Source organism: Macaca fascicularis, chromosome 16 (genome assembly GCF_037993035.2).
Source record: "Macaca fascicularis isolate 582-1 chromosome 16, T2T-MFA8v1.1".
Classification (NCBI taxonomy): Eukaryota; Metazoa; Chordata; class Mammalia; order Primates; family Cercopithecidae; genus Macaca; species Macaca fascicularis.
The window spans coordinates 86,625,742-86,649,585 of record NC_088390.1 but is presented as its reverse complement, the minus strand read 5'-3'; the positions used below and the strand labels follow the sequence as shown (position 1 = coordinate 86,649,585).

At 58.6% G+C, this 23,844-nt stretch overlaps 3 protein-coding genes across 31 annotated transcripts in view; 1 reads left to right on the top strand and 2 right to left on the bottom strand.

The window, feature by feature from the left end:
- SLC26A11 (solute carrier family 26 member 11) overlaps positions 1-5,998 on the bottom strand; it is a 31,884-nt gene extending 25,886 nt beyond the window's left edge. For 7 of the 24 annotated variants that reach the window (XR_012426314.1, XR_012426310.1, XR_012426309.1 and 4 more), the window contains exons 1-5: positions 5,913-5,998; positions 4,629-4,875; positions 3,699-3,891; positions 3,020-3,105; positions 541-620 (exon numbers count right to left, since the gene is read on the bottom strand). Coding sequence is in view for 12 of the 24 variants with exons in the window: in XM_074020838.1 (XP_073876939.1) it covers positions 541-620; positions 3,020-3,105; positions 3,699-3,891; positions 4,629-4,862 (593 nt within the window). In the remaining 12 variants the exon portion in view is untranslated. Of the gene's footprint in view, positions 1-540; positions 621-3,019; positions 3,106-3,303; positions 3,384-3,698; positions 3,892-4,628; positions 5,047-5,306; positions 5,509-5,912 lie in introns of those variants that run through there. The other 17 variants (XR_012426312.1, XR_012426311.1, XR_012426307.1 and 14 more) reach the window with 4 other exon arrangements.
- Positions 5,999-6,091: 93 nt separating this feature from the next.
- Positions 6,092-17,142, top strand: SGSH (N-sulfoglucosamine sulfohydrolase). 5 transcript variants are annotated; one of them, XM_045375713.3, is made up of 8 exons: positions 6,092-6,227; positions 9,369-9,529; positions 11,461-11,566; positions 11,834-11,984; positions 12,270-12,426; positions 12,713-12,794; positions 14,343-14,546; positions 15,854-17,142. In XM_045375713.3, the coding sequence occupies exons 1-8, from the start codon at positions 6,140-6,142 to the stop codon at positions 16,201-16,203; spliced, it is 1,299 nt and encodes a 432-aa protein (XP_045231648.2). In that variant the 5' UTR covers positions 6,092-6,139; the 3' UTR covers positions 16,204-17,142. The 5 variants fall into 5 exon arrangements, with proteins under 5 accessions (XP_045231648.2, XP_005585251.1, XP_045231649.1 ...); XM_005585194.5 differs by having other exon boundaries at positions 15,576-17,142; XM_045375714.3 differs by lacking the exon at positions 15,854-17,142 and adding an exon at positions 14,692-14,874.
- The window catches only part of CARD14 (caspase recruitment domain family member 14), a 32,781-nt gene continuing 26,029 nt past the window's right edge, over positions 17,093-23,844 (bottom strand). The window contains exons 16-22 of one of the 2 annotated variants that reach the window (XM_065532451.2): positions 22,490-22,553; positions 21,681-21,795; positions 20,805-20,975; positions 20,103-20,224; positions 18,681-18,796; positions 18,100-18,277; positions 17,093-17,908 (exon numbers count right to left, since the gene is read on the bottom strand). In XM_065532451.2, coding sequence (XP_065388523.1) covers positions 17,216-17,908; positions 18,100-18,277; positions 18,681-18,796; positions 20,103-20,224; positions 20,805-20,975; positions 21,681-21,795; positions 22,490-22,553 — 1,459 coding nt within the window. In that variant the 3' untranslated portion in view covers positions 17,093-17,215. Of the gene's footprint in view, positions 17,909-18,099; positions 18,278-18,680; positions 18,797-20,102; positions 20,225-20,804; positions 20,976-21,670; positions 21,796-22,489; positions 22,554-23,844 lie in introns of those variants that run through there. The other variant, XM_065532454.2, reaches the window with a different exon arrangement.

Genomic DNA, 23,844 nt, shown 5'->3' with positions numbered 1-23,844 from the left:
TGCTGGGATTATAGGCACGAGCCACTGTGCCCGGGTGCCCGGCCATCAGAGGTTCTTTAAACCACCTGAGGGAAGTGCTTGGGTCTCCTCATCTCTCATCACAGCCTCACCTGCCGTCCCTGCAGCAACTGCGTTCTGTCTGTGTTAGCTGCCCCATGCCCTGTGTCCTCTTCCTTCACAAATCACAACCCAGGAGAGACACGCTGCCTTCTTTTTCTTTACCCAGCCTCTTCCCATTCCTGTCCCCCAAGAAAGCTTTGTGGAGAGAGGAACACTGCCTCTCGGCTCCCCAGAGCAGAGCTTCTTGAATTCTCCCCTGCACACAGACCATGGGCCTCCTGTTAAAACAGTGGCTCTGACAGGCAGGTCTGAAAATGGCTGAGAGTCTCATTTCTTGCCAGCTCGCAGGTGCTGCTGAGGGGCTGCTCTGGGGACCCCTGTCTGAGCAGCCACCAGCCGTGGAAACTGAGGTGGGGGCTGGCAGAGGAGGTGTGGGAGGAGGAGCTTCCTTATAGGAGGGAGGAACAAAGCCCAGGGTACCTGGTCTCTGCGATCCTGAGGAAGGTGTGGTACACCTGCAGGAAGAACTGCCTGGGGATGTTCTGTAGTCCCAGCAGGTTCTGTCCAAACACAGAGATGCTGATCAGAGGCCCTGCCCCCAAACCAAGGCCATCTGGCCCCAGCTCCCCGCCCACCTGCCCCACAACCCCCATCCCAGACCCTCATTCCCGGGGCCCATCTTAGGGGCTCAGGGGTCCATCTGCCCACTCCCAATGCCCCCTAGGGCAGGAGATCAAAGCTACCCTCGGGGGACACAGTACTTCACAATTACTGGGTCAGTGATATGTTTCTCTAAATTACTTTTCTCATAAAAAACAGTGTAGGTGACCCCATAGCAGGGAGCCCGGTTCTACAGCTTGATGGCCAGGGGCCATAGGCTGCCCAGCCCCGCCCCCCATTGGCTCGAGGCAGCTTGGTGACCAGGCCCCCTGCAATGTAGACCCTTGCTGCCACTGGCTTGAGAATGCCTCCATTACTAGGTGCCCCACCACCCCCCAGCCCTGCCGCTGCGGAATCTTCGCGGCGCACAGATGTGGAGGGCTCCCAGAGGCTTCAAGAAGCTGGGCTGGGGAATCCTCAGCCAGGCAGGAATCTCCCACCATGATGCCAGCTCTCAGGGGTCCTGGGCGGGGGAAGGCACTCCATCCTGTGTTTCAGTTTAGTGTTTTTTCTTTGGCGGGGTGGGGGGGGTCTTGCTTGCTCTGTGGCCCAGGCTGGATTTGAACTCCTGGGCTTCAGTGATCCTCCCACCTCGGCCTCCCACGTAGCTGGGATCTACAGTGCAGGCACAGCTTGTGCTTTATTTAGTTCTTTACGTCGCCTGAGACCCGACAGGAGTCAGAGGGGAAAGTCGAGGCCCCGGCTCCCAGGGTCACAGGCTCAAGGACCCTGCCCTAAACGGCTGCGCACACGGTGGGTGGGGTTAGGACATCCTGGTGGGTGGACTCTGGGACTGCTGGGGTAGGGGCTTCTGTCCTGAGCATGTCAGGGGACGCCCTCCCCCCAGATGGCTGCAGAGTGCCTGGGCAGGGCTAGAGTTGCCAAGTATGAAGGCCTGAACAAGGCACTCTCCACTCTCACTGCGATCCTAAAAAGAACATTCTTGATACCAAAAACGATGTTTCCAGAATAAAGAACCAACCATGCCCTGAAACAGCATTTGCCAAGCTAACCCTGAGAGATGTGTGTAGATAACGTACAAATCACACTCACCCACACCTAAGTTGGTCCCTCCTCTCTAAAATGGAAATAATGACGCACCTACCTCCCAGGGGTGTGCTGAGAATTACACACGGAGAGTGTCTCGCCCAGCGCCTTGCACGTAGCAAGAGTGCAAAAAGTGTCCAATCACACACGCACTCTCACATACGCACACTCTCACATATGCACTCTCACACATTCACACACTCACACTTTCACACACTCACACACCCTCTCACATACACTCTCACACTCACACTTGCACACACTCACACCCTCTCACATACACTCTCACACTCACACTTTCACACTCACATACACACACTCAACCACACACACATACACACTCTCACATACTCTCACACTCTCACACTCACATTCACACACTCTCACACTCACACTCTCACACACACACACTCACACACACACACACACTCACACACACATTCTCCTGTCCTTGGTCTTCTCATGGTGCCTCCATCAGGGAAGACTGTCTCAGGCTAGCCTGGAGCAGAGCCTGGCAGTGACACAGGGTCAGGAGGCAGCATGTGACCCCAGTCTGTCATGAGGGCCACACAGCCCCATCTGTGGAATTGGGCTTACTTCACACACACCCAACTGAGCACCCCCCTACTGCAAAAGCCCAGTGCTGGGCGGCCATGGCTGGGAGAAGGACAGTTCCTGCCCTCGAAGAACTTACAACCCAGCAAAAAGAGAATAAATTACACCCTCAGCTGATGACTGACTTTAGAGCTTCTTATAGATGTTTTAAAAGGAAATATAAAATGCATGGCATTTAAGAAATATTAAATAGAAACCAGGGGGGAAAAAGGCACAGAACGAAACCATCTAGCTAAATCAGCATGGGTAAATAATTTGCTTGTAGAAATTCTAGCAGCGTGCCCGTGACCGGTGGGGCCTGCTGGATGTGCCCAGTGCAGGGAGAACAGAGCCACGTCACAGAGCCAGCCAAGCACACTGGCACAGAAACTCGGGCAAGAGCAGGGGGATGGAATTACCGGCCCCCAAGTTACCCGCTGTAAAATCCAACCATCACGCAACATCCCTCCCGGGGGGTCATTTATTAACAGGGGACCCGTGAGAGCACCGCGTGCTTCTTAACCCACAGAGGACAACCTGAAACAGCAAGACGTCCACTGACCACAGGGGTCAGGACTGGCCTCGGTTCTGCTCCCGCTATCCCTGAGCCAACAAGCAGCAGCCAAAGAGCAGTGTCCTGGGTGGGCACTGTGCCTACCTTGATCTGTCCAAAGCCGATGGTGACTGTAGCGGCAGAGGTGAAGCCTTTGATGACGGGGCAGGAAATGAAGTCCAGCAGGAACCCTGGCCGGCCAAGAGGGAACACCAAGCTGGTCCCAGCTCCACCCAGTCCCAGAGGATGAGGGGAGATGTGAGCTGGGGACACTGAGCTGGTCCCAGCTCCACCCAGTCCCTGAGGATGAGGGGCGATGTGAGCTGGGGGAGGCGGCACAGGTGGGATTGGGGAGCAGACACTGCAGCTACGGACTGGGGGTAACACACCCTGCTTGGCTGTTCTTGGAGAGCAGAAAAGGGAAACTGGGGTCTGAGGCCACAGGCACTTCTCCAGAGTGTCCTGGCCTCTAAGCAGAAAAGAGTAGACTAAAGGCCAAGCGTCCCACCCCCTCTACCACCCACCCACCTACACACCAAAACACACACCCGCACCCACACTATACTCATACATACATACCCACACCCCCATGACACACACACACACCCCCACACCCCCACGACACACACACACCCACACCCCCACGACACACACACACACCCACACCCCCACGACACACACACACACACACACCCCCACGACACACATGGGGATAGACCTTGAAATGCAAACAAGGAAATGCTGAGGTCAAAGGCATCCCCTTGGCAAGAAGGTAGAGCCTCACCCAAATGCAGGACCCCCATGGCCAGCTGGATGCAGCCGGACAGGAAGGCCAGCAGCACAGCATAGGCAGGCTCGTGGAAGGTGTAGAAGGAGACCAGGAGGGACATAATGGCGGTGGGTCCCAGAGTCACATCCCGGGAGGTGCCCAGGAAGAAATAGACGAAGCAGCCCACGAAGGCAGAGTAGAGGCCGTACTGTGGGGAGAGACGGCAGTGAGCACGCAGGAGGCCGAGGCCTGTCCACCAGGTCCCTAGTGTGTGTGTCCAAGCACGGGATCTGTGGGTGCCAGCTGTGTCCCGGGCACCCAAGCACGCACAGGTGAGAGGTGCACCACCCTGCCCTGTGGGTGGACCTGCGGTGATCAGGAGGCCACTTCTTCAGCAGCACCCAACTGGGGGCTCAGGGTGCAGACAGCAAGGCAGAGGGTTGGTGCAGGCCCGTGTGCTGTGTCCAAGTCTGAGGAAACATTCTTTTTTTTTTTCCTGAGACAGAGTCTTGCTCTGTCACCCAGGTTTGAGTGCAGTGGCACGATCTCGGCTCACAGCAACCTCTGCCTCCCGGTTTCAAGCAGTTCTCCTGCCTCAGCCTTCCCAGTAGCTGGGATTACAGGTACCCGCCACTGCGCCTGGCTAATTTTTGTATTGTTAGTGGAGACAGGGTTTCACCATTTTGGTCAGGCTGGTCTTGAACTCCTGAGGCCTCCGTGAGTCATCTCACTGGCCTCTTCATAACCAGCTCAGTGTCTGTATGTGCCAAACAGGCATAGGAGCCTGGATCGGCCCAGAGACAGTCATGCGTCACACACTGTAAACCAAAGGTTCCTTGGCGCCCAGGGGCTGGAAACCCGGAATCTCTGCTGGCGTCTGGGATTGATACTGTGTATTCTGCACTGCTTCTGGGATGTAGCTGGCAGCAGGGTCAGACACCTCACCTGGGGCGGGAGTCCAGCCACTTCAGCATAGGCCAGTGCCTGGGGAATGGCAGTGAGGCCAACTGAGAGACCTGCGATGAAATCCATCTTCAGCCACTGCAGGGAGTAGTTCGGCAGCCACGCCATGATGGGCAGTCTCCTCTGCACAGCCGCAGGCGAGCAGCAGCAGGCGCTGGAGGCCATCCCGGGGCCGGAGGACCTGGCCTGACCCAGAGCCGTCACCGAAGAAGGCATCCCTACGGTGGGGCTGGGGGGTGCAGGTGACATAGACCAGCAGTGAGAGCGTGGCCTTTGATGAACCCGGCAACACTGGTCAGGGTTGATGGGTGTCAGGAGGGGTCACTATGGGTCTCCCCTTCCCAGGGGGACTGAACCAGACGGCTCTGAGAGGAAGCCAACAACGTGCACAAGACTGGGACTGGGCCAAGACTGGAGGGCCCACCCCGTCCCTCATCACTCTCTCTCCCTGAATCCCCCCTCCTGTGCAAATCCTGGGTGTCTTCTGTCCCTTCATCCTCAACTCTCCCAGATAAGAAACTGGTAAGTGATTTCTGATTGAGAAGTCTGAAGACTAATTAAGCTCAATACTTCTGGCTCCTGGAGAACCGGCTTCCTTTGCCTTTTTTCCCCTCTCCCCAGGGAATTTAACAGGGAGAGAAGCAGGGCCCGCGGGCGCACCCTAGGCTGGCGGGGGGTGCGGGTGACAGCCGGGAGATCCGGAGGGGTTCCGAGGTTTTCCAACTGCGCACCAAGGCGGGCTCCACCCACTACGGTGGACTGCGGCGCTCGTGGGGGGCTGGGGGGCGGTCCTCGGCTCCTGAGGCCAGGCCTCGCTCAGCCCCCACCTGTGGCTTTCAGAGTCCTGGAATTCTAGTTGCTTCTGGGAGGACATCAGAGGCGCCCGGTTAATTCAGGTGCGCAGCATCTTCCAGGGCCCCGGCGCCAGCGCACAGAGCTGCCACCCCCACCCCGCCACGCCCCCGGCCGCTCCGGGCAAAATCCACTGCCCAGCCCCCGGCCCCGCCCACGAGGCCGCTGGCTCCGGATCCTGGGGTCTCCGGAGGACCGCGCCACCTGACCGTCCGCGGTCCCTTGGCCCCGAGCAAGGCCAAGGGCCGCGGCGACCCGGGTGGGGACGCGGCGGGGGAGTGGTCCCCACGGGAGGCCCCCGCACTTTCGGACTCCGCGCTGGCCCCCGAGTCGGCTGCCCCGGGCGACCCCGGCCACAGTCCGCACCCCCCGCCCCTGGTCCCCGCTCGCCGCCCTTGCGGGCCACGGACTCACCCACTCGGCGTTGCAGCTTGGGGGTCTCCTGGCGTCGCCGCAGCCGGGTCCGCAGGAATCGCCCGGGACAGGCCGGGGCGGGGTCTGGCGCGCTCGTGACCGGGGGCGGGGCGGGGCGGGGCGGGGGCGGGGCGGGGCGGGGGCGGGGCAGGGGCGGAGCCGAGCGAGAGACCAGAGCCGGGGCCGGAGCGGGAGCCGGAGCCTGAGCCGGAGCCGGAGCCGCCGCCATGCGCCGGTCCGGGCCCGCCTGCTGCGCGCTGCTGCTAGTCCTGGGGCTCTGCCGGGCGCGCCCCCGGAACGCACTGCTGCTCCTCGGTGAGTGCCGGCGCCGCCCCCCCACGCCCACCTGCTGTGGCCCGCGGAAGTGGCCACTGGCCTCCTCCCCACCCGTGGTCAACGCTGACCCTAGTGTGCCCTGCCCTTGTATCCCCACTGCCATTCCCTCTCGTCCTCCTCACTGTGTTGCCCCCAGACTCTTCATGAGTGTCTCCCCAGAGAGGGCAGCAAGGGCTGGAGGGGTGAGCCCCAGCATCCAGCACCCCTACATTTACCTCCTGCCGCTTGTCCCCACCCTCCTCTGACCCTGCCCAGCCAGGGCTCAGGGGTCCACGGATCCCAGATCGCTCTCGGGAGGGGATTCCAGAGGAGGGACTGGTGCTCAGGTCCCCAGAGACTGCAGACAGGGTGCCCGCCTGGCTCTGGCTCTCATCTCCTCCCCGCTGCAATCTTTTCCGACCCCATAGGCTGTGGCTCAGCTATGTCCCAAGGGCACAGCCCTCCACCACCCACCCCCAATCCCAGTCCCTCTCAGAAACCCCGGGTTCCTCCAGCGCAAGCACTGTGTTGCTCACAAGACTTCCGGTTTGGGTAATCAGGGCTCTGGCCCATGACAAGTGACGAGGCCAAACCCAAGGCCTGCGATTCTTTCCCCTTCTGAGGTCTGGCGCTCTGCCAGGTGCCCTCTTTCTGATTAATTTTGTGGTCTCTGGGCGGGGGTTCGGCTCATTGTAACATAAACAGCTCTCCTGCCAACTCCTCGCCTCCCAGAAACTCAGCAGAGAACCTGCATGGATCCTCATCTGCGTATGAGGATTCCTACAGGAGGCTTTCAGAGCCCAGGCTATGTGGCCACTGGGCTAGGGCCTGTCTTAGCACGGACTGCCATGGATTGGCTTAAACAGAAATGTATTTCTCACAATTCTGTGGGCTGAAAATCCAAGGTCAGGGTGCCAGCTTGGTTGGGTTCCAGTGAGGGTCCGCTTTCGGCTTACAGGTGGTCACCCTCTCACTGTTTCCTCACATGACAAGTGGATGGGGGTGGTCTCACTTCCTTTTCCTTTCTTTTTTCTTCTTTTTTTTTTTTTTTTGTGAGACAGGGTCTCACTCTGTCACCCAGGATGGAGTGCAGTGGCACAATCACAGCTTACTACAGCCTCAACCTCCAGGCTCAAGTGATCCTCCTGCCTCAGCCTCCCAGGTAGCTGGGACCTCAGGTGCACATCACCATGCCCGGCTAATTTTTGTATTTTTTGTAGAGACAAGGTCTCACTGTATTGCCCAGGCTGGTCTCGAACTCGTGGGCTCAAGCGATCTTCCTGCCGCGGCCTCCAGCGTCCTGGGATTACAGGCATGAAACACTGCACCTGGCGCTCTCTTTATTTTCTTATAAGGCCGCAGTCCTGTCAGATCAGGGTCTCATCCTTATGAATCATTTAACCTTAATTAAGGACCCTGTCTCCAGATACAGTGATGTTGACATCAGGGCTTCAGCGTATGAATTCTGGGAGGACACAGTTCAGTCCACAGCAGGCCCACAGCCAAGTGCCGAGCAACTCTGGGTTTGGAGAAGGGCAGCTTTCCTCCTGGCCTGTGGGTAGGGGGGTAGGGAGCACAGCCCATCCCCCTCTCCCTCCGGGTTTACCTGGCTGCCATGCGCTCACACCCCGTGGGCACTGTGGGGTGGAGGACGGGAGCCCAGCTGGAAGGTGCCCAGCCTCCTCTGCCCGTGGACCTCTGAGGGAGACTCTGAGGGAACTGGGGAAAGTGTTGGTCCTGAGGGCTCCCACCAGCCTCTCCTGTGGTGCCTCCAGTGCCCTCTACTCCAGAGCAGGGGGAAGAAGCTTGGTGTGGTTGTGGGAGTTCAGCGGCCCGTCCCTGTTTCCCGCTGCCCAGTGTGTGGCCTTGGGCACTGCACCTCATCTTTCTGGGCCTCAGCTGCTTTGTGGAGAGTGAAAGCGTTGAAATAGACAACCTGCAAGGTCACTGGGCCTTTGAGATGGCATCAGTGAGAAGCAGCGGTGGGACGCATACACATAGATCTTTAGACGTGCCCTGGGTGAGGCTCCACGCAGTTTCTGCAGAGCCCAGAATTGCCCAGCAGTTCGGTGGCCATTCATTCAGCCACTGTGGCCATGCGCGGCTGTGGCCATGCATTCAGCCACTGTGGCCATGCGCGGCTGTGGAATGCCCGGCTGTGGCCATGCATTCGGCCACTGTGGCCATGCGCGGCTGTGGAATGCCCGGCTGTGGCCATGCATTCGGCCACTGTGGCCATGCGCGGCTGTGGAATGCCCGGCTGTGGCTATGCATTCAGCCACTGTCTGCCTAAATGCCTAGCCAGCTAACATGCCCATCCAGGTGGCATGCCTACTGGGGTATCATCAAGCTTGTTGGGATATCATGCCGACATGAGTATCTTGCCCACTCGGGTACCATGCCTGCCTGCTAACATACCTACGCAGGTACCAGGCCTGCCTGGGTACCATGCCCATCTGCTTATACCCCCCAGCTGTCAGTTCAGCCTGTGTACCGTGCCCACCTGCCAACATACCCACTGGGTATCATGCCTGCTTAGGATATCATCAAGCTTATTGTGGTATGATGCCCACTTAAATACCATGCCTGCCTGCTAACATACCACCCAGGCATCATCCCTGCTGGGTACCAGTCTACCTGCTAACATACCACCCAGGCATCATCCCTGCTGGGTACCAGTCTACCTGCTAACATACCCACTGGGTATCAGGCCTGCTGGGTACCATGCCCACCTGCTAACATACCCACCAGGTTTCATGCCTACTGGCCACCATGCCTGCTTGCTGATATACCCACCAGGTATTGTGCCCACTAGGTACCATGCCTTCTTGCTAACATACCCAGTGGGTATGGGGTCTTCTTGGTACATGCCTGCCTGCTAACATACCCACCAAGTATCAGACCTGCTAACATGCCCTCTGATATCATGCTTGCCTGATGTACCCATGCGGGTGTCATGCCTCCTAGGTAATGAAGTGCTCTGTCAGAATAGCGTTTCACGATGAGTGTTCACGCTGAGCCAGTACCATGCCCACCTGGGTATCTTGCCTCCTGGCATCACAGCCCCAGCCTCCCTCACTCCCAGTGCTGTTTCTCATGACCGCAGCCCACCATGTGCTCTCTGTCTCCCACCTCACGCAGCGGATGACGGAGGCTTTGAGAGTGGTGCGTACAACAACAGCGCCATTGCCACCCCGCACCTGGATGCCTTGGCCCGCCGCAGTCTCCTCTTCCGCAATGCCTTCACCTCGGTCAGCAGCTGCTCTCCCAGCCGCGCCAGCCTCCTCACTGGCCTGCCCCAGGTGAGGTGCAAGGGCAGGAGGAGGGGATGGGCAGGGAGTAGACAGGCTCCGTCCGGGGCCCAGGCCTCTGCCACGTCTCCCATACCCGGGCTCCCTGGGGGTGTTGCCCGCTTTCCCTCCCACCTCCAGGAGGAGGCAAGAACAGCCTACGGCCGTGAGTGCAGACTAGGGGCTCCAACTCACCTACCAGCCCTGGCTCCACTGCTGTGTGTGGCCTTGAGCAAGTAACCTACCTCCCTGTGCCTCAGTTTCCCCATCTGTAAGATGGTGGGTATAATGAGATGCCACTCTAGTTATGGGGATTGGCGGGGCTGATGCTTCGTATGTAAACAGCGTGAGGCCTGTGGACTGAGTCAGCGTGACCCGCCATCGCCACAGTGTCCCAGGAACGCCATGGTGCGGGGAGTGGCTGCCGCTGGGCACACACACTCCTGTTTTATTGTGGTAAATGCACAAACATCGATGTTCCCATCTTAGCCATTTTTCAGCACACAGTTCCGGGGCATGAAGTGCATTCACATTGTTGTGCAGCCATCACCACCATCCACTTCCAGAACTTTTCCATATTCCCAGACAGAAGCTGTGTCCCATGAAACACCAGCTCCACGTTCTCCCTCCCTATCCCGTCTCTATGACTCTGACTGCTCCAGGGGCCACATAAGAGTGGAATCACACAGGACTAGTCTTTTTTTTTTTTTTTTTTTGAGTTAGAGTCTCACTCTGTCACCCAGGCTGGAGTGCAGCGGTGTGATCTTGGCTCACTGCAGCCTCTGCCTCCCAGGTTCCAGCAATTCTCCTGCCTTAGTCTCCCAAGCAGCTGGGATTACAGGTGCACACCACCACACCTGACTAATTTTTGTATTTTTAGTAGAGATGGGATTTCACCATGTTGGTCAGGCTGGTTTTGAACTCCTGACCTCAAATGATCTGCCTGCCTCGACCTCCCAAAGTGCTGGGATTACAGGTGTGAGCCACCGCACCTGGCCCCCCTTTTGTGTCCTTACTTCACTCAGCACAATGTCCTCAGGATTAACCATGCTGTAGCACTAGTCAGAACTTCCCTCCACTTTAGGGCTGAATTATATTCCAGTGGATGGATGGACCCCGCATTTTCCTTCTCCATTTATCTGTCAGTGGGCACTTGGGTTGCTGCTACCCTTTGGCTGTTGTGAATAAAGCTGCTGTGAACACGGGTGTTTGAGGACACTTATTGTTTTTTTGTTTGTTTGTTTGTTTGTCTGTTTGTTTTTTGAGATGGAGTCTCACTCTGTTGCCCAGGCTGGAGTGCACTGGTGCCATCTCAGCTTACTGCAACCTCCACCTCCCAGGTTCAAGCCATTCTCCTGCCTCAGCCTCCCGAGTAGCTGGGACTACAGGTGCCCACCACCACACCCAGCTAATTTTTGTATTTTTAGTAGAGACAAGGTTTCATCATGTTGGCCGGGCTGGTCTCGATCTCCTGATCTCGTGATCCACCCGCCTCAGTCTCCCAAAGTGCTGGGATTACAGGCGTGAGCCACCGTGCCTGGCCAGCAATCTGAGTTTTTAAAATGTACAATATCTTTTACAATATAAAATAACTAGGTAATAAAACAAGGCCTGGCCCTGTCTTTTTCATTCTGTAACGTGTGATTGTAATAGAAAAGTTCAAAAGTACAGACATGCGGAAAGAACATCAAGGCCGCCCTCGTGCCAGTGCACGCCCTCCAGGTCCCCTCCTTTCTTGCGAAGTCCTCCTTTCACAAGAGGGACCCAGGGCCTCTTGGGCAGGGAGTGGGAGGTGGAGGCAGTCTCTCTGGGTGCTGGCCACTCGAAGTCTAAATCAGGGCCCCGAGAAGGCCCCTGGGGATGGGAGGACCGTGGGAGAACAGGTGCCGCAGGCGGGCCCTGGCTGCCTGGGGGCCCTGGATCTCATGCACCTTTGCTGGCAGCATCAGAATGGGATGTACGGGCTGCACCAGGATGTGCACCACTTCAACTCCTTCGACAAGGTGCGGAGCCTGCCACTGCTGCTCAGCCAAGCTGGCGTGCGCACAGGTGAGGACCCTGTGCCAAGGACAGGGCGTGGGGTGAGGCACCAAGGCCAGACCAGAGCCCAGGAGGTTTGGCACCTTGTCCCCACGCACCCTCAGCCCCTGTGGCCTGCCCTTAGCTCTCGTCCCAAAAGACCTGGGCCTGGGTCTCCTGGCTGGGCTGTGAGTCCATGAGAACCCACAGTGCGCTTAGGGCTGAGGGGGGCGGAGAAGGGAGCAGAGGGGGTTGGGAGGCAGAAAGGACTCTGGACAGGCCTCTCTTCCCATCCAGGCATCATCGGGAAGAAGCACGTGGGGCCGGAGGCCGTGTACCCGTTTGACTTTGCTTACACGGAGGAGAACGGCTCCGTCCTCCAGGTGGGACGGAACATCACCAGAATTAAGCTGCTCGTCCGGAAATTCCTGCAGACTCAGGATGACCGGTATGAGTCGGGGCCCCTGCCCCTTCCCCCTGGCGGCTGGTCCCAGAGCACAGCCTGGAGTCTTCAGGCAGGATGCATGGGCCCCCATGTGGCTGGAATGGGGGCGGGGAGAAGGTTCCAGGTACTCGAATTAGCCTGGTCAGAGGGAGAAGGGACCTGGGGAAACTGAGGCGGTGAGGGTTACAGGTTGACTTCCAGATACAGAGGAGGAGGCAGAGCCGAGGGGCTTCCTGTGCCGGGCGGCATTGGCCCCGCAGCCTTGGCAATGGGCCTCCTCCTGTGCAGGCCTTTCTTCCTCTACGTCGCCTTCCATGACCCCCACCGCTGTGGGCACTCCCAGCCCCAGTACGGAACCTTCTGTGAGAAGTTTGGCAATGGAGAGAGCGGCATGGGTCGTATCCCAGACTGGACCCCCCAGGCCTATGACCCACTGGACGTGCTGGTAGGAGGGCCTCTCTCGCGTTTCAGGATGCCCGTCAGCCCTGGGTCAGGGACCTGGGCCTCCTGCGAGCTTGCAGCCTTGGCCCTAGATGATGAAGAAAGATGCGCTGACCAAACTGGATTCAGGTTCCCATCCTTGGGACCACAGAGAGAACCGTAGAGAGACGGGGTGGTCCAGAGTGAGGCTGTTCTGAGCTCATCCATTTGTAGGAGGCCCCAGGGAGAAGGCTGGACGCTGCTCCCCTAGTCCGTCTGTTCTAAGCCTGGCTCCCCACCGCCTGCCCCAGGTGCCTTACTTCGTCCCCGACACCCCGGCAGCCCGAGCCGACCTTGCCGCTCAGTACACCACCATCGGCCGCATGGACCAAGGTGGGCTTGCAGAATGGGGCACTGAGAGGGGTGCCACGGCCTGGGTCCCCAACCTGGGCCAGCGCCCTCTCAGTCAGATCACAGCAGGGTGTGGGTGAGGGTCCCAGTGTGGCAGGCCCTGTGCTGCAGCCGGCAGAGCCCACATTGAGAGGTGGGGCCTGTGGGTGGCATCAGGACCCACTCCGGGACTGCCCTGATGTGGAACTGCTCCTGGGCTGGGGCCTTAGGGCACCCCAGAGGTTGGGTGAGGACTTTGGATTCTTCCAGCCACAGGACCTGGGTCGGATTGGGGGTTTGGAGTTCCCTAGTGTATGCAGATGGAGAACTTGAGGTATGTGAGTTTTTGTGGTTGTCCGAAAAAGCCCCGTGAACCAGGTGGCTTACAGCAACCAAAATTTGTCCTCTCACAGTTCTGAGGCCAGAAGTTTGAAATCAAGATGTCAGCAGGGTCACGCTCCCCTGAAGGTGTAGGGGACACTCTGCCTTTCCTCTTCCAGCTTCTGGGGGCTGCGCCAGTGCTCAGTGTTCCTGGGCTGGTGGTAACATCACCCCCATCCTCGCTTAAGCCTTCACATGGCCTTTTTTCCTGTGTCTCCTCTTCTGTCTGTGTCTCCGCTTCTTCTTCTTCTTCTTCTTCTTCTTCTTCTTCTTCTTCTTCTTCTTCTTCTTTTTTTTTTTTTCTGAGACCGAGTCTCGTTCTGTTGCCCAGGCTGGAGTGCAGTGGCACGATCTCGGCTCACTACAACCACCACCTCCCGGGTTCAAGCGATTCTTCTGTCTCAGCCTCCAGAGTAGCTGGGACTGCAGTCGCCCACCGCCATGCCCAGCTAATTTTTATATTTTTAGTAGAGACAGGGTTTCACCATATTGGCTAAGCTGGTCTTGAACTCCTGACCTCGTGATCCACCTGCCTCAGCCTCCCAAAGTGCTGGGATTACAGGCGTGAGGCACCGCGCCCAGCCTGTTTCTGCTTCTTATAAGGACCCCGTCGGATTTAGGGCCTGCCTGAGTACTTCGGGATGATTTTGTCCCAGGATCTTTATCTGCAAAGTTCCCCTTTCCAAACAAGGCCCCCTTCACAGATGCCAGCACACATGTCTTTTGGGCTCGGGGATCACCGTTTAACCCACAACAGGAGGTCGGGACCTTTGCCATTGCCCTGTTGGTGCCGTTAATTCTTAGCGACCTGGGAAACAGTGGGTACAGAGGAAACCTTGTCTTCTGGCCCCTGCCCTATTTGCTCCATGGGACAGACGCGAGATTCCAGAGAACTCAGAAGCCGGCGGGCACCAGGGAGCAGCTGCCTGGGGGTGACACAGAAGGGCCAAGGGATGACTGGAGTCCCTGGAGGCCTATTCGAGGCCTGCTCAGGCAATGGGAGCTGGGCAGAGCCGGGCAAGAGCCAGAGCTAGTGGGAAGAACTACAGGATGCTTTCAAATCCGGAAAGCGCAGAGCCCAGTGGCCGGATGAATCAGCGGGTGGGTCTGCACACCCCTGCCTCCGTGCGTGTCTGCAGCTGAGCTCTGCTTCCCCGCCCCTCACCACAGGACTTGGACTTGTGCTCCAGGAGCTGCGTGACGCGGGTGTCCTGAACGACACACTGGTGATCTTCACGTCCGACAACGGAATCCCCTTCCCCAGCGGCAGGGCCAACCTGTACTGGCCGGGCACTGCTGAACCGTTACTGGTGTCCTCCCCGGAGCACCCAAAGCGCTGGGGCCAAGTCAGCGAGGCCTACGTGAGCCTCCTAGGTATGCCTGTCTGTCTCCATCAGGGAAGGGGTGGGCGTGGATCTGGGACGGGGCCACGACCTGTCAGATGCTGCTCCACACCCATCACCTAACATGGCTCTCAGGTCATCTGGGTGAGGAAGGGACTGTCACTCCCCCTCTACAGAGGAAAAGGATGAGGCTCAGAGAGGTGAAGTAAGCTGCTCAGGACTGCACAGCTGATAAGCACTAAGCTAGGATTCTCGCCTGGATCCCACTGCTTTCAAAACCATTGCCTTTTCTCGCCTACCTCCAATGAGCTTCAGAATCACCTGGAATGCTTGTTAACATCCAAACTGCAACCCCCAGAGTGTCCCATTCAGTAGATTTTGGCGGGCTCAAGCATTTGCATGTCTGACAAGTTCCCAGGTGATGCCGATACTGTGGGCTTGGGGACCCCCGTTTGAGCATCTGTGCACCCCATCCTGCCTTCCTGGGGGACCCAAAGCACCTCATGACCCTGCTCATTTCTAAAAAGGCCTGGGACATCTAGTCCCATGTTATGGATGTGCAGACAAAGATAGGGGTGCAGGAAGACTGTGAGGGGCTTGGGGTGAGCCCCTTGGCACAGGGCAGAGGCTCGCGTGTCCTGCCCACGGCCTGGCAGAGCCTCCAGGTGGGGTGGGCCCGGGGCAGCAGCAAACTCAGGTTCCCTTTCCCTCCGAGCTCTTGCCCACATCTCTCTCTGGCCCCAGATTATGAGCCAGGAGCACTATGGCCACACCCACCACAGGGCTGGAGTAGACGAGCTGCTGAAAAATAGACTTCTTTTCTGGTCCATAGGATTTTAGAAGGATCCTAAATGTCACCGAATCAGGGCCTCTTGTTATACCATTCAAGGCACCATGGCCCAGAGAGATGACATGGCGGTGAGAGGTGCCCGACAAGGCACCTCCCGCTGCTGATTGGATTGGAGAGGGTAGCCACCCTGAGTGGCATAGGTTCGGCCCTTCCAAGGGCAGTCCTGTGTGCTGAGGGCTCTGCTGCTCTGAGATGCCGCTTCTCTTCCAGACCTCACGCCCACCATCTTGGATTGGTTCTCCATCCCGTACCCCAGTTACACCATCTTTGGCTCGAAGACCATCCACCTCACTGGCCGGTCCCTCCTGCCAGCGCTGGAGGCCGAGCCCCTCTGGGCCACCGTCTTTGGGAGCCAGAGCCACCACGAGGTCACCATGTCCTACCCCATGCGCTCCGTGCAGCACCAGAACTTCCGCCTCGTGCACAACCTCAACTTCAAGATGCCCTTTCCCATCGACCAGGATTTCTATGTCTCACCCACCTTCCAGGACCTCCTGAACCGCACCACAGCTGGCCAGCCCACAGGATGGTACAAGGACCTCCATCATTACTACTACCGGGCACGCTGGGAGCTCTACGACCAGAGCCGGGACCCCCACGAGACCCAGAACCTGGCCGCCGACCCGCGCTTTGCTCAGGTGCTGGAGATGCTTCGGGCCCAGCTGACCAAGTGGCAATGGGAGACCCACGACCCCTGGGTGTGTGCCCCCGACGGCGTCCTGGAGGAGAAGCTCTCTCCCCAGTGCCAGCCCCTCCACAACGAGCTGTGACCCTCCCAGGAGGCCTGTGCACACATCCCAGACATGTCCCTGTGGCCGGCCAGCCTGGGGAGCACTGACAAACAGCGCTTCCGTTTACACTCCCGTCCAAGGAGGGTTCTTCCTTCCCGTGGGGTCACTCCTGCCAGTCCCTGGAGGGGGACCAGAGCATGTGCCCAGCCCCTCCACCACCAGGGACACTGCCATCGTGGCAGACGACACGGCCGTCTTCGTGTCTGAACCACGTCCCAGCACGGGAATTCTAGATGTGTGTGATCTGTGGACAGGGCAGCACCCCCAGCCCATGACAAGGGAGTCTTGTTTTCTGGCTTGGTTTGGGGACCTGCAAATGGGAGGCTTGAGGCCCCCTTTAGGCTTTGGCAGCCACAGATACTTACGAGCCCTTCACGGACAGCAGGCAAGGGCTTCGGTGCCGCGTGGGCAGTACACAGGTCCCGCCCACACTCACCTGGGAGCACAGCGCCTGGCTCTTACCAGCGTCTGGCCTAGAGGAAGCCTTTGAACAACCTTTGGGCAGGTTTCTGCTTCTTCTGTTTTGCCCCATGGTCAAGTACCTGGTCCCCAGGCAGGTTCCAGCTGATTGGCGGCAGGCTCCCTGAGTGATGAGCTTGAACCTGTGGTGCTTCTGGGCAGAAGCTTTTATTTTTTGAGAGTGTCCAAAGATGAAGGTATGGCAATGCCTGTCCTCTGACTTGGGTTAATTCTTGGGTGGCACTGGCATTGCTGGGTGGCGATGCCCGTCCTCTGGCTTGGGTTAATTCTTGGGTGGCGTCGGCGTTGCTGGGAGACTGCGCCGTTCCTGCCCTGCCTCCACCCTCCTCAGGAGCAGAAGCCCGGCCTGGACACCCCTCGAAGGAGAGGGCACTTCCTTGAGTGGGTGGCTCCCCTCGCCCTTCTCTCCCCATCACTCCATACTGGGGTGGGCTGGAGGAAGCCATAGGCCAGCTATTGTAAAAGCTTTTTATTTTAGTAAAATATGCAGAAGTTCTTTTTCTGAACTCGTGTATGATGATTCCAACCTGAATTCTAGAACAGCTTCCTGATTCTTGGACACTGCTGTCAAAATGACCTTCAGTCTGCAACAGCCCGAGGAGGCGGAGGCAAGGCCAGGCGCTGGGGGACCTGGGTCCTCCCCGAGCCCTGAAGGTGCAGTGAAGATGTTTGGCCCAAGAAGGGCTGGGGTGCAAAGCCAGGTCGGGGGAAGGCAGAGTCTGCCGGGCCTTGTACAGGGATACTGGTGCCAGGCTTCTCTGGGACACCCCCACCGAACGGGCATGGAGGCCACGGGGCACAGACCCACTGAAAGTACCATCTCCACCACCCAGAGGCTTTATTTACAAGTAAGCACACTGGTCTCTGTAAACTGGAGTTCCTGAGGCATCGCAGCCTCAGAAGCTGAGAAAAGGTGGCCAGGGTCACAGCATATGTGGGCTTGTGCCTCTGCCCCAGGCAAGGGTGGCAGCAACCTTGGGGGCCACCCAGACTCCCCACCCGCTGCCTCTGTGCTTTTGGAGTGAGCCTTTGACACTTCCGAATTGTAAAGGGAAATGCAGCCCCCACAGGTTTGAATGGGGCCTGCAGACAGGCGGTTCTCCAGAGAGGTCCGGGGCCTCCGGTTCCAGGGAAGGTGCCGGAAGGCGTCCCTCCTGTCCCATTGCAGAAACGTTCTCGGGGTCTCCAGTCCAGACCATGCCAAGCCTGGTGAAAGGCGAAGATGTTTCCACAGAAAAGTGTGCAGTTACAAGTGGCTTCACCGTGTGTGACCTGCACGTGGTGAGGGTTCAAGGTTAGACCCCAGCCAGAGGGGACAGCAGGCCTCATGAGCCAAGAGCCCACAGCTGTGCCAGTAGGGTCTGGGCTCGGGAACAGGACCGCATTAACAGGCACGCAGAGGCCCCCACTGTCCCAGGAAGGGGCACGGTACATCATCGGGGGTTCTGCTCCGTCCACACCACCTTCTTCTGCTCGTCGGCGATGGCCTGGCGGACACAGCTGACTAGGCCGTCCAGGTCGCTCCAGCTGTCAGGAGCCAGGCTGCTGTATAGACAGGGTGCCTGGTCCAGGTGTCCCTCCTCCTGCCGGGCGGCCTCCAGGAGCTGCTCCTCTGAGGTGCCCAACCGCTGTAGGCCCTTCCTGCACAGGCCAGAGATGGGATGGGGCGGGCTCAGGGGAGAGCAAGGCGCCCAGGAGCCCCGGCTAGAGTAGTGATGACATGCACCCAGACACCCCTGAACACAGATGGCCTCGCTTTGAGGGGACCTTGTAAAGAAAACAGGCCCCAGGCCCCAGTGGTGGGAGGCAGGATGTCTAGAACACAGCCTTGGTTCCTGGAGTAGAAAGGGCACAGTGGCAGGACATCGCGGTCTGTGCCCAGGAAACCAGTCATTTTTTTACTTTTTTTTTTTTTCCGTCCTTAGCCAACAAGGATTAGATTGTGCTAGCCGAGCCCCAGTAAGTGCGGAGGCACCTGCCATGGGCTTCAGGGGAGCCCAGGAGCCACTTCAAAGCCCCTACCCAACCCCCAGTGTGTACCTACTTGAGCTTCTTTGCCATCTTCTCGTTGACAGAGACGTGGATGACAATGGGGAAGATGTCCATCCTGTGCAGGGCGCAGACACTGTCCAGCCGGACGTCCAGGAGGCCGTGGGTGTTCTTTGTGGGAGGGAGAGGGAGAAGTGAGTCAAGATCACGGGCCTCTGAGGAAGCAAAGGGAGCCCACGCCCAGGTCTGAAGGGCCCTCCAGACAGGCTGAGGGCAGGGCAGGAGGTGGGGAGAGCTGAATTTTGTAGAGAAGATGGGGAAAGAGAGCTTGTCACTTTCTTTTCTCTTTTTTTTTTTTTTTGAGACGGAGTCTCACTCTGTCGCCCAGGCTGGAATGCAGTGGCGCGATCTCAGCTCACTGGAAGCTCCACCTCCCAGGTTCACGCCATTCTCCTGCCTCAGCCTCCCGAGTAGCTGGGACTACAGGCACCTGCCACCACGCCCGGCTAATTTTTTGTATTTTTAGTAGAGACAGGGTTTCACAGTGTTAGCCAGGATGGTCTCAATCTCCTGAACTCGTGATCCGCCCACCCCAGCCTCCCAAAGTGCTGTGATTACAGGCGTGAGCCACTGCGCCCGGCCCACTTTTAATTTTTTTAGGTTTTAAATTTTTTGTAGAGACGGGTGTCTCACTGTGTTGCTCAGGCTGGTCTCAAACTCCTGGGCTCAAGCAATCTTCCCGCCTAGGCCTCCCAAAGTGCGGGGATTACAGGCATGAGCCACTATGCCCAGCCACTTTCTTCTCTTTATTTTTTAATTTTTTTTAGAGACAGGGGCCTCACTGTGTTGCTCAGGCTGGTCTTGAACTCCTGGGCTCAAGCAATCCTCTCACCTCGGCTTCCCAAAGTGCTGGGATGACAGGTGTGAGCCCCAGGCCCAGCTGAGTTTGCCACTTTCTAAATGAGGCTGCTTGCTGTGCAGTCTTAAGAGTTTCCATCCCTTTGATTTTTCACTGCGAAAATCTAGAAATTGTGAGCTCTGGGGACAGAGGCGAACTTGGCATGGAGCTCCGCCAACCCCTACAGGAGGCACCCTGATGCCAGACTCTGCTTCCCAGGCCCGTGCAGACACAAAGCTATGGTTCACGGGGAGCTGCTTTTCATGTGTGTGCATCTTCAAACATGGAGAGTGTCGTTATCTGAGATGTATTCATTCTCGAACAAATATCTATTAAACATCCCCCAAGCTGAGAAAACATCCCCCAAGCTCAAGGAGCTGGGAGACCTCACCCATGGTCCCGTGGATCCTAACTGGCTGAGATGAGGTTTGGGCTCCTGCTGGGGTGTCGGGGCCCAGAGGTCAGTGACAAGGTCACCCAGGTCCAGGTCGGTCCCTGCACCTTTATCTCATCCCACTCCTCTGCATTCCCGAAACCCTTCCCAGGACAGCCCCCTGCCCACCCCGCCACTGCCCTCACCTTTTCCATGTGGGACTCCACAGCATGGCGGGTCACCCAGCAGCGGCCCCCAGACGCCTCTCCCTCCTGGACGATGTCCCCTCTCTGGCTCCAGGCCTCATACTCCTCCTGGCTCAAGTACTCTACAGGTGACATTGGACAGGGCCGTCATGCACCAGCTGCGTGGCGGTCCAGGGGAGCCCCATGGTAAACACCCCTGTCCCCGTGGACCCCGCCAGCCCTGGGAGAAGCTCTTTTTAGGGCATCCACTCGACAAACCTGACCCTGCACGCCCCGCCTGGTGCCCTGCACGCCCCCCTGTGCCCTGCACGCCCCCCCGTGCCCTGCACATACTGCCCTGTGCCCTGCACGCCCCCCTCTGTGCCCTGTACGCCCCGCCCTGTGCCCTGCACGCCCCGCCCTGTGCCCTGCACATCCCGCCCTGTGCCCTGCACGGCCCCCCGTGCCCTGCACATCCCGCCCTGTGCCCTGCACACCCCCCTGTGCCCTGCACGCCCCGCCCTGTGCCCTGCACGCCCCGCCCTGTGCCCTGCACGCCCCCTCTGTGCCCTGCACCTCCATCCTGAACTATCTGGACACAGCAGGTGAGTGTGGGAATGCACGTAGTGGGGGAGGGAAGGAGAGAGGGAAGGAGGAGAAAGAAAGGGGAGAAGGAAGGGAGGGTGGAGGGAGGGGTACAGGGATTCCCAGGCAACAGCATACCTGCCAGGCACTTCTTAAACCCTTGGAGGAGGCACAGCTTCTCGCTCAGGATCTTCCCAACCACCCTGGGCACGAAGAGCACAGGCCGGGGCCGGGCGGGTCGATGGGGCCGCACCAGGGTGTAGGGCACCAGGGTGAAGCAGCTCTCGGCCCAGAAGCACGCGCTGGAGCCTGTGGAGGAGAGGATCCTGAGGGTGGGTGAGGCTGCGGCAGCCCCCGGCCAGCCCACCCTGCCCTGGGAGGGACTGGGTCTGCTTTGCTCACTGCAGCAGCCCCAGCACCTAGAATTCCAGGCGCACAGGCTCAGCGGACACAGGACTCGCTCCAAGTTCCACAGCCCCTGGCTGAGCGGCTCCTTTGCACGTGGGTTACACAGCTTTGTGGCTCTCCAGGCACCGCTTTGCAGCCTGCAACTTAATCCTGTTTTCCTCTAGGCCCAAAGGAGGATGGCGGAAGCCAGGATTTTCTTTCTTCCATAGGATCTGGGAGAGCGGCACCCTTCTCCTCACCCATCCTCCCAGGGCACAGCGTCCCAGCCCTCCCTCTGTCCTGGGCCCCTGTACTCCTCTCCTGAACTTTTTTTTTTTTTTCCTGAGACGGAGTTTTGCTCTTATCGCCTAGGCTGGAGTGCAGTGGCGCTATCTCGGCTCACTGCCACCTCTGCCTCCCGGGTTCAAGCGATTCTCCTGCCTCAGCCTCCCGAGTAGCTGGGACTACAGGTGTGAGCCACCATGCCCAGCCCCATGATTCTTGAAGAGCAGATCCTGGCCTAAATGAGTGGCATCCCCCGGCCCCAGCTGACCAACTAGCAGCAGCTCCGAAAGCCCCTCACCCGCTCAGAGCCAGCGGCCCCTGTGCCAGCTCACCAGGCCTCACCCTCCATCCTGCTGGGGTCCAGCTGGCCCCTGTCAAAGGACGAACACAGAGGGCTGGCCTTGGCTTTGTCCATACTGACGATGCGGACCAGCTTCTGTGGTCCCCCAGAAGACAGCTGAAGGAGGGATGGAGAAGGGATGAGGAGAAGCTGTTGAAGCCATCAACACGGGCCCAACACCCCCCTGTCTTCACACCCCACCCCATCAGCAAATCCAGTGTGGTCTCTGCACTATGAGACTGTGCCCACTGAACAGCCAGGATGCCCAGGGCCCGTGCCAAGGGGTGGGAGGGGGGAGGGGGTTCTCAGGTCAACAGCCACAAAGCAGGGCCCTACAGTGAGGGGCAGGCTGCAAAGGCAGGAGGAAGGGCAGAGGTCTCCCCAGTGCCCAGCCCTGCATCATCGGCTGGGACTGGCTGAGCACTGTCCCGTGGTTCTTAGCAACCGCACGGACAGGCAGGTGCTTAGCAACCTGCCAAGTGTCCCGTGTCTGGAGAGCACAAAGGTGTCTGATGCAGAAGAATGGGAATTCAGGGAGATGATTGGCACTGGGGTGACCTGGGAGTGATGCAGAGACTCAGATACTCTGAGAGCAGCATGAGGTGTGTCTACACTGTGCAAGAGCCTGTAGGCTGGGTGGGGGCTGCAGACCCTGCCCTGATTTGAAGGGGCCCAGAGGAGAGACAGGTGGGGTCACCCTCCTCCAATCAGCAGCCCACACTCTCCACACGGTGCCCCCTGCCTCCCTGCCAGCACCGAGCCCCTCTTCCAGCCCACCCCAGTGGGGGCCAGGCCCCTCCTGGAGCCTCACCTTGCGGGTGACGGCGCATTGCTGAGTCATGTCCTGGATGAGGGCTATGAGCTGCTGCTGAGCCCTGTGGAGAACAGGAGACGCCCTGACCCAGCTGCCTCCTGCCAGGAGAGCGGGGCAGGGGAGAGCCAAGCAGGGGAGAGTGGGGGAGATGGCTGAGTGGGAGAGGAGGCCCTCTACCTAGAGGTCCACACACCCCTTTGCTGCAGGCCAGAGCGCTCCACCCTGGCGGCCATCCCAGTCTCCCGAGCTTTCAAAAGACTCCAGGGCCGGCCGGGCACGGTGGCTCAAGCCTGTAATCCCAGCACTTTGGGAGGCCGAGGCGGGCGGATCACGAGGTCAGGAGATCAAGACCATCCTGGCTAACACAGTGAAACCCCGTCTCTACTAAAAAATACAAAACACCAGCCGGGCGAGGTGGCGGGCGCCTGTAGTCCCAGCTACTCCGGAGGCTGAGGCAGGAGAATGGCGTAAATCCGGGAGGCGGAGCTTGCAGTGAGCCGAGATCCGGCCACTGCACTCCAGCCTGGGCGACAGAGCGAGACTCCGCCTCAAAAAAAAAAAAAAAAAGACTCCAGGGCCTCAGCCCACTTCTGGAGATGCTGATTGACTTGTCCTGGGGCGGGACCCAGGGGGTGCTGTTGAGCAGCCAGTGTACAGGGCCCCCCTCCAGAACCTCAGTATTCATGGTGGGTCTGTGACCTGCAGCCTGGAGTCACCGAGAGAGCTGTTAGAAATGCAGAGTGCCAGGCCTCTCCCCAGACCTGCTGGCTCCGATCCCCAGAGTGCTGAGCTCAACACCTGTGCTTTCTAGCACTGTGCGTTCCGTGCACTTGAACCTTGGAGCCTCCCATAGGCTGATCTAGAGCAATGGTTTTCAACAGAGCAAGGCAGGGGGCAGTGTCACTCCTCAGGGAGGGTGACCAGCTGTCCCAGCTTGCCCAGGACCGAGGGGCTTCCCTGCAAGTGGGGCTTTCAGTGCTAAGACCAAGACTGTCCTAGAAGAACCAGGGGACTCTTGGCAACATATGGAGACATTTCTGGTTGTCACAACTGGGGCATGGGAGTGCTCCTGGCATCCTGGGTAGGGAGGCCACGGATGCTACTCAACATCCTGCAGTGCCCAGGACGACCCCACCACAAACAGAGATCCAGCCCCAAACGTCCATGGTGCTAGAGCTGAGAAACCCAGATCTAGAATGTTCTAGAATGAACATTTCATTTGCAAGATATAAATCATCCATCACAAAGAAACAACATCTTCAGCAGTGATCTTGGCAGGCTTCCCTCCTTAGAGGGTCTCACCACACCCACCCTCTATTGCTGGGCAGGAGGAGGAAGCCGAGGCAGGCTGG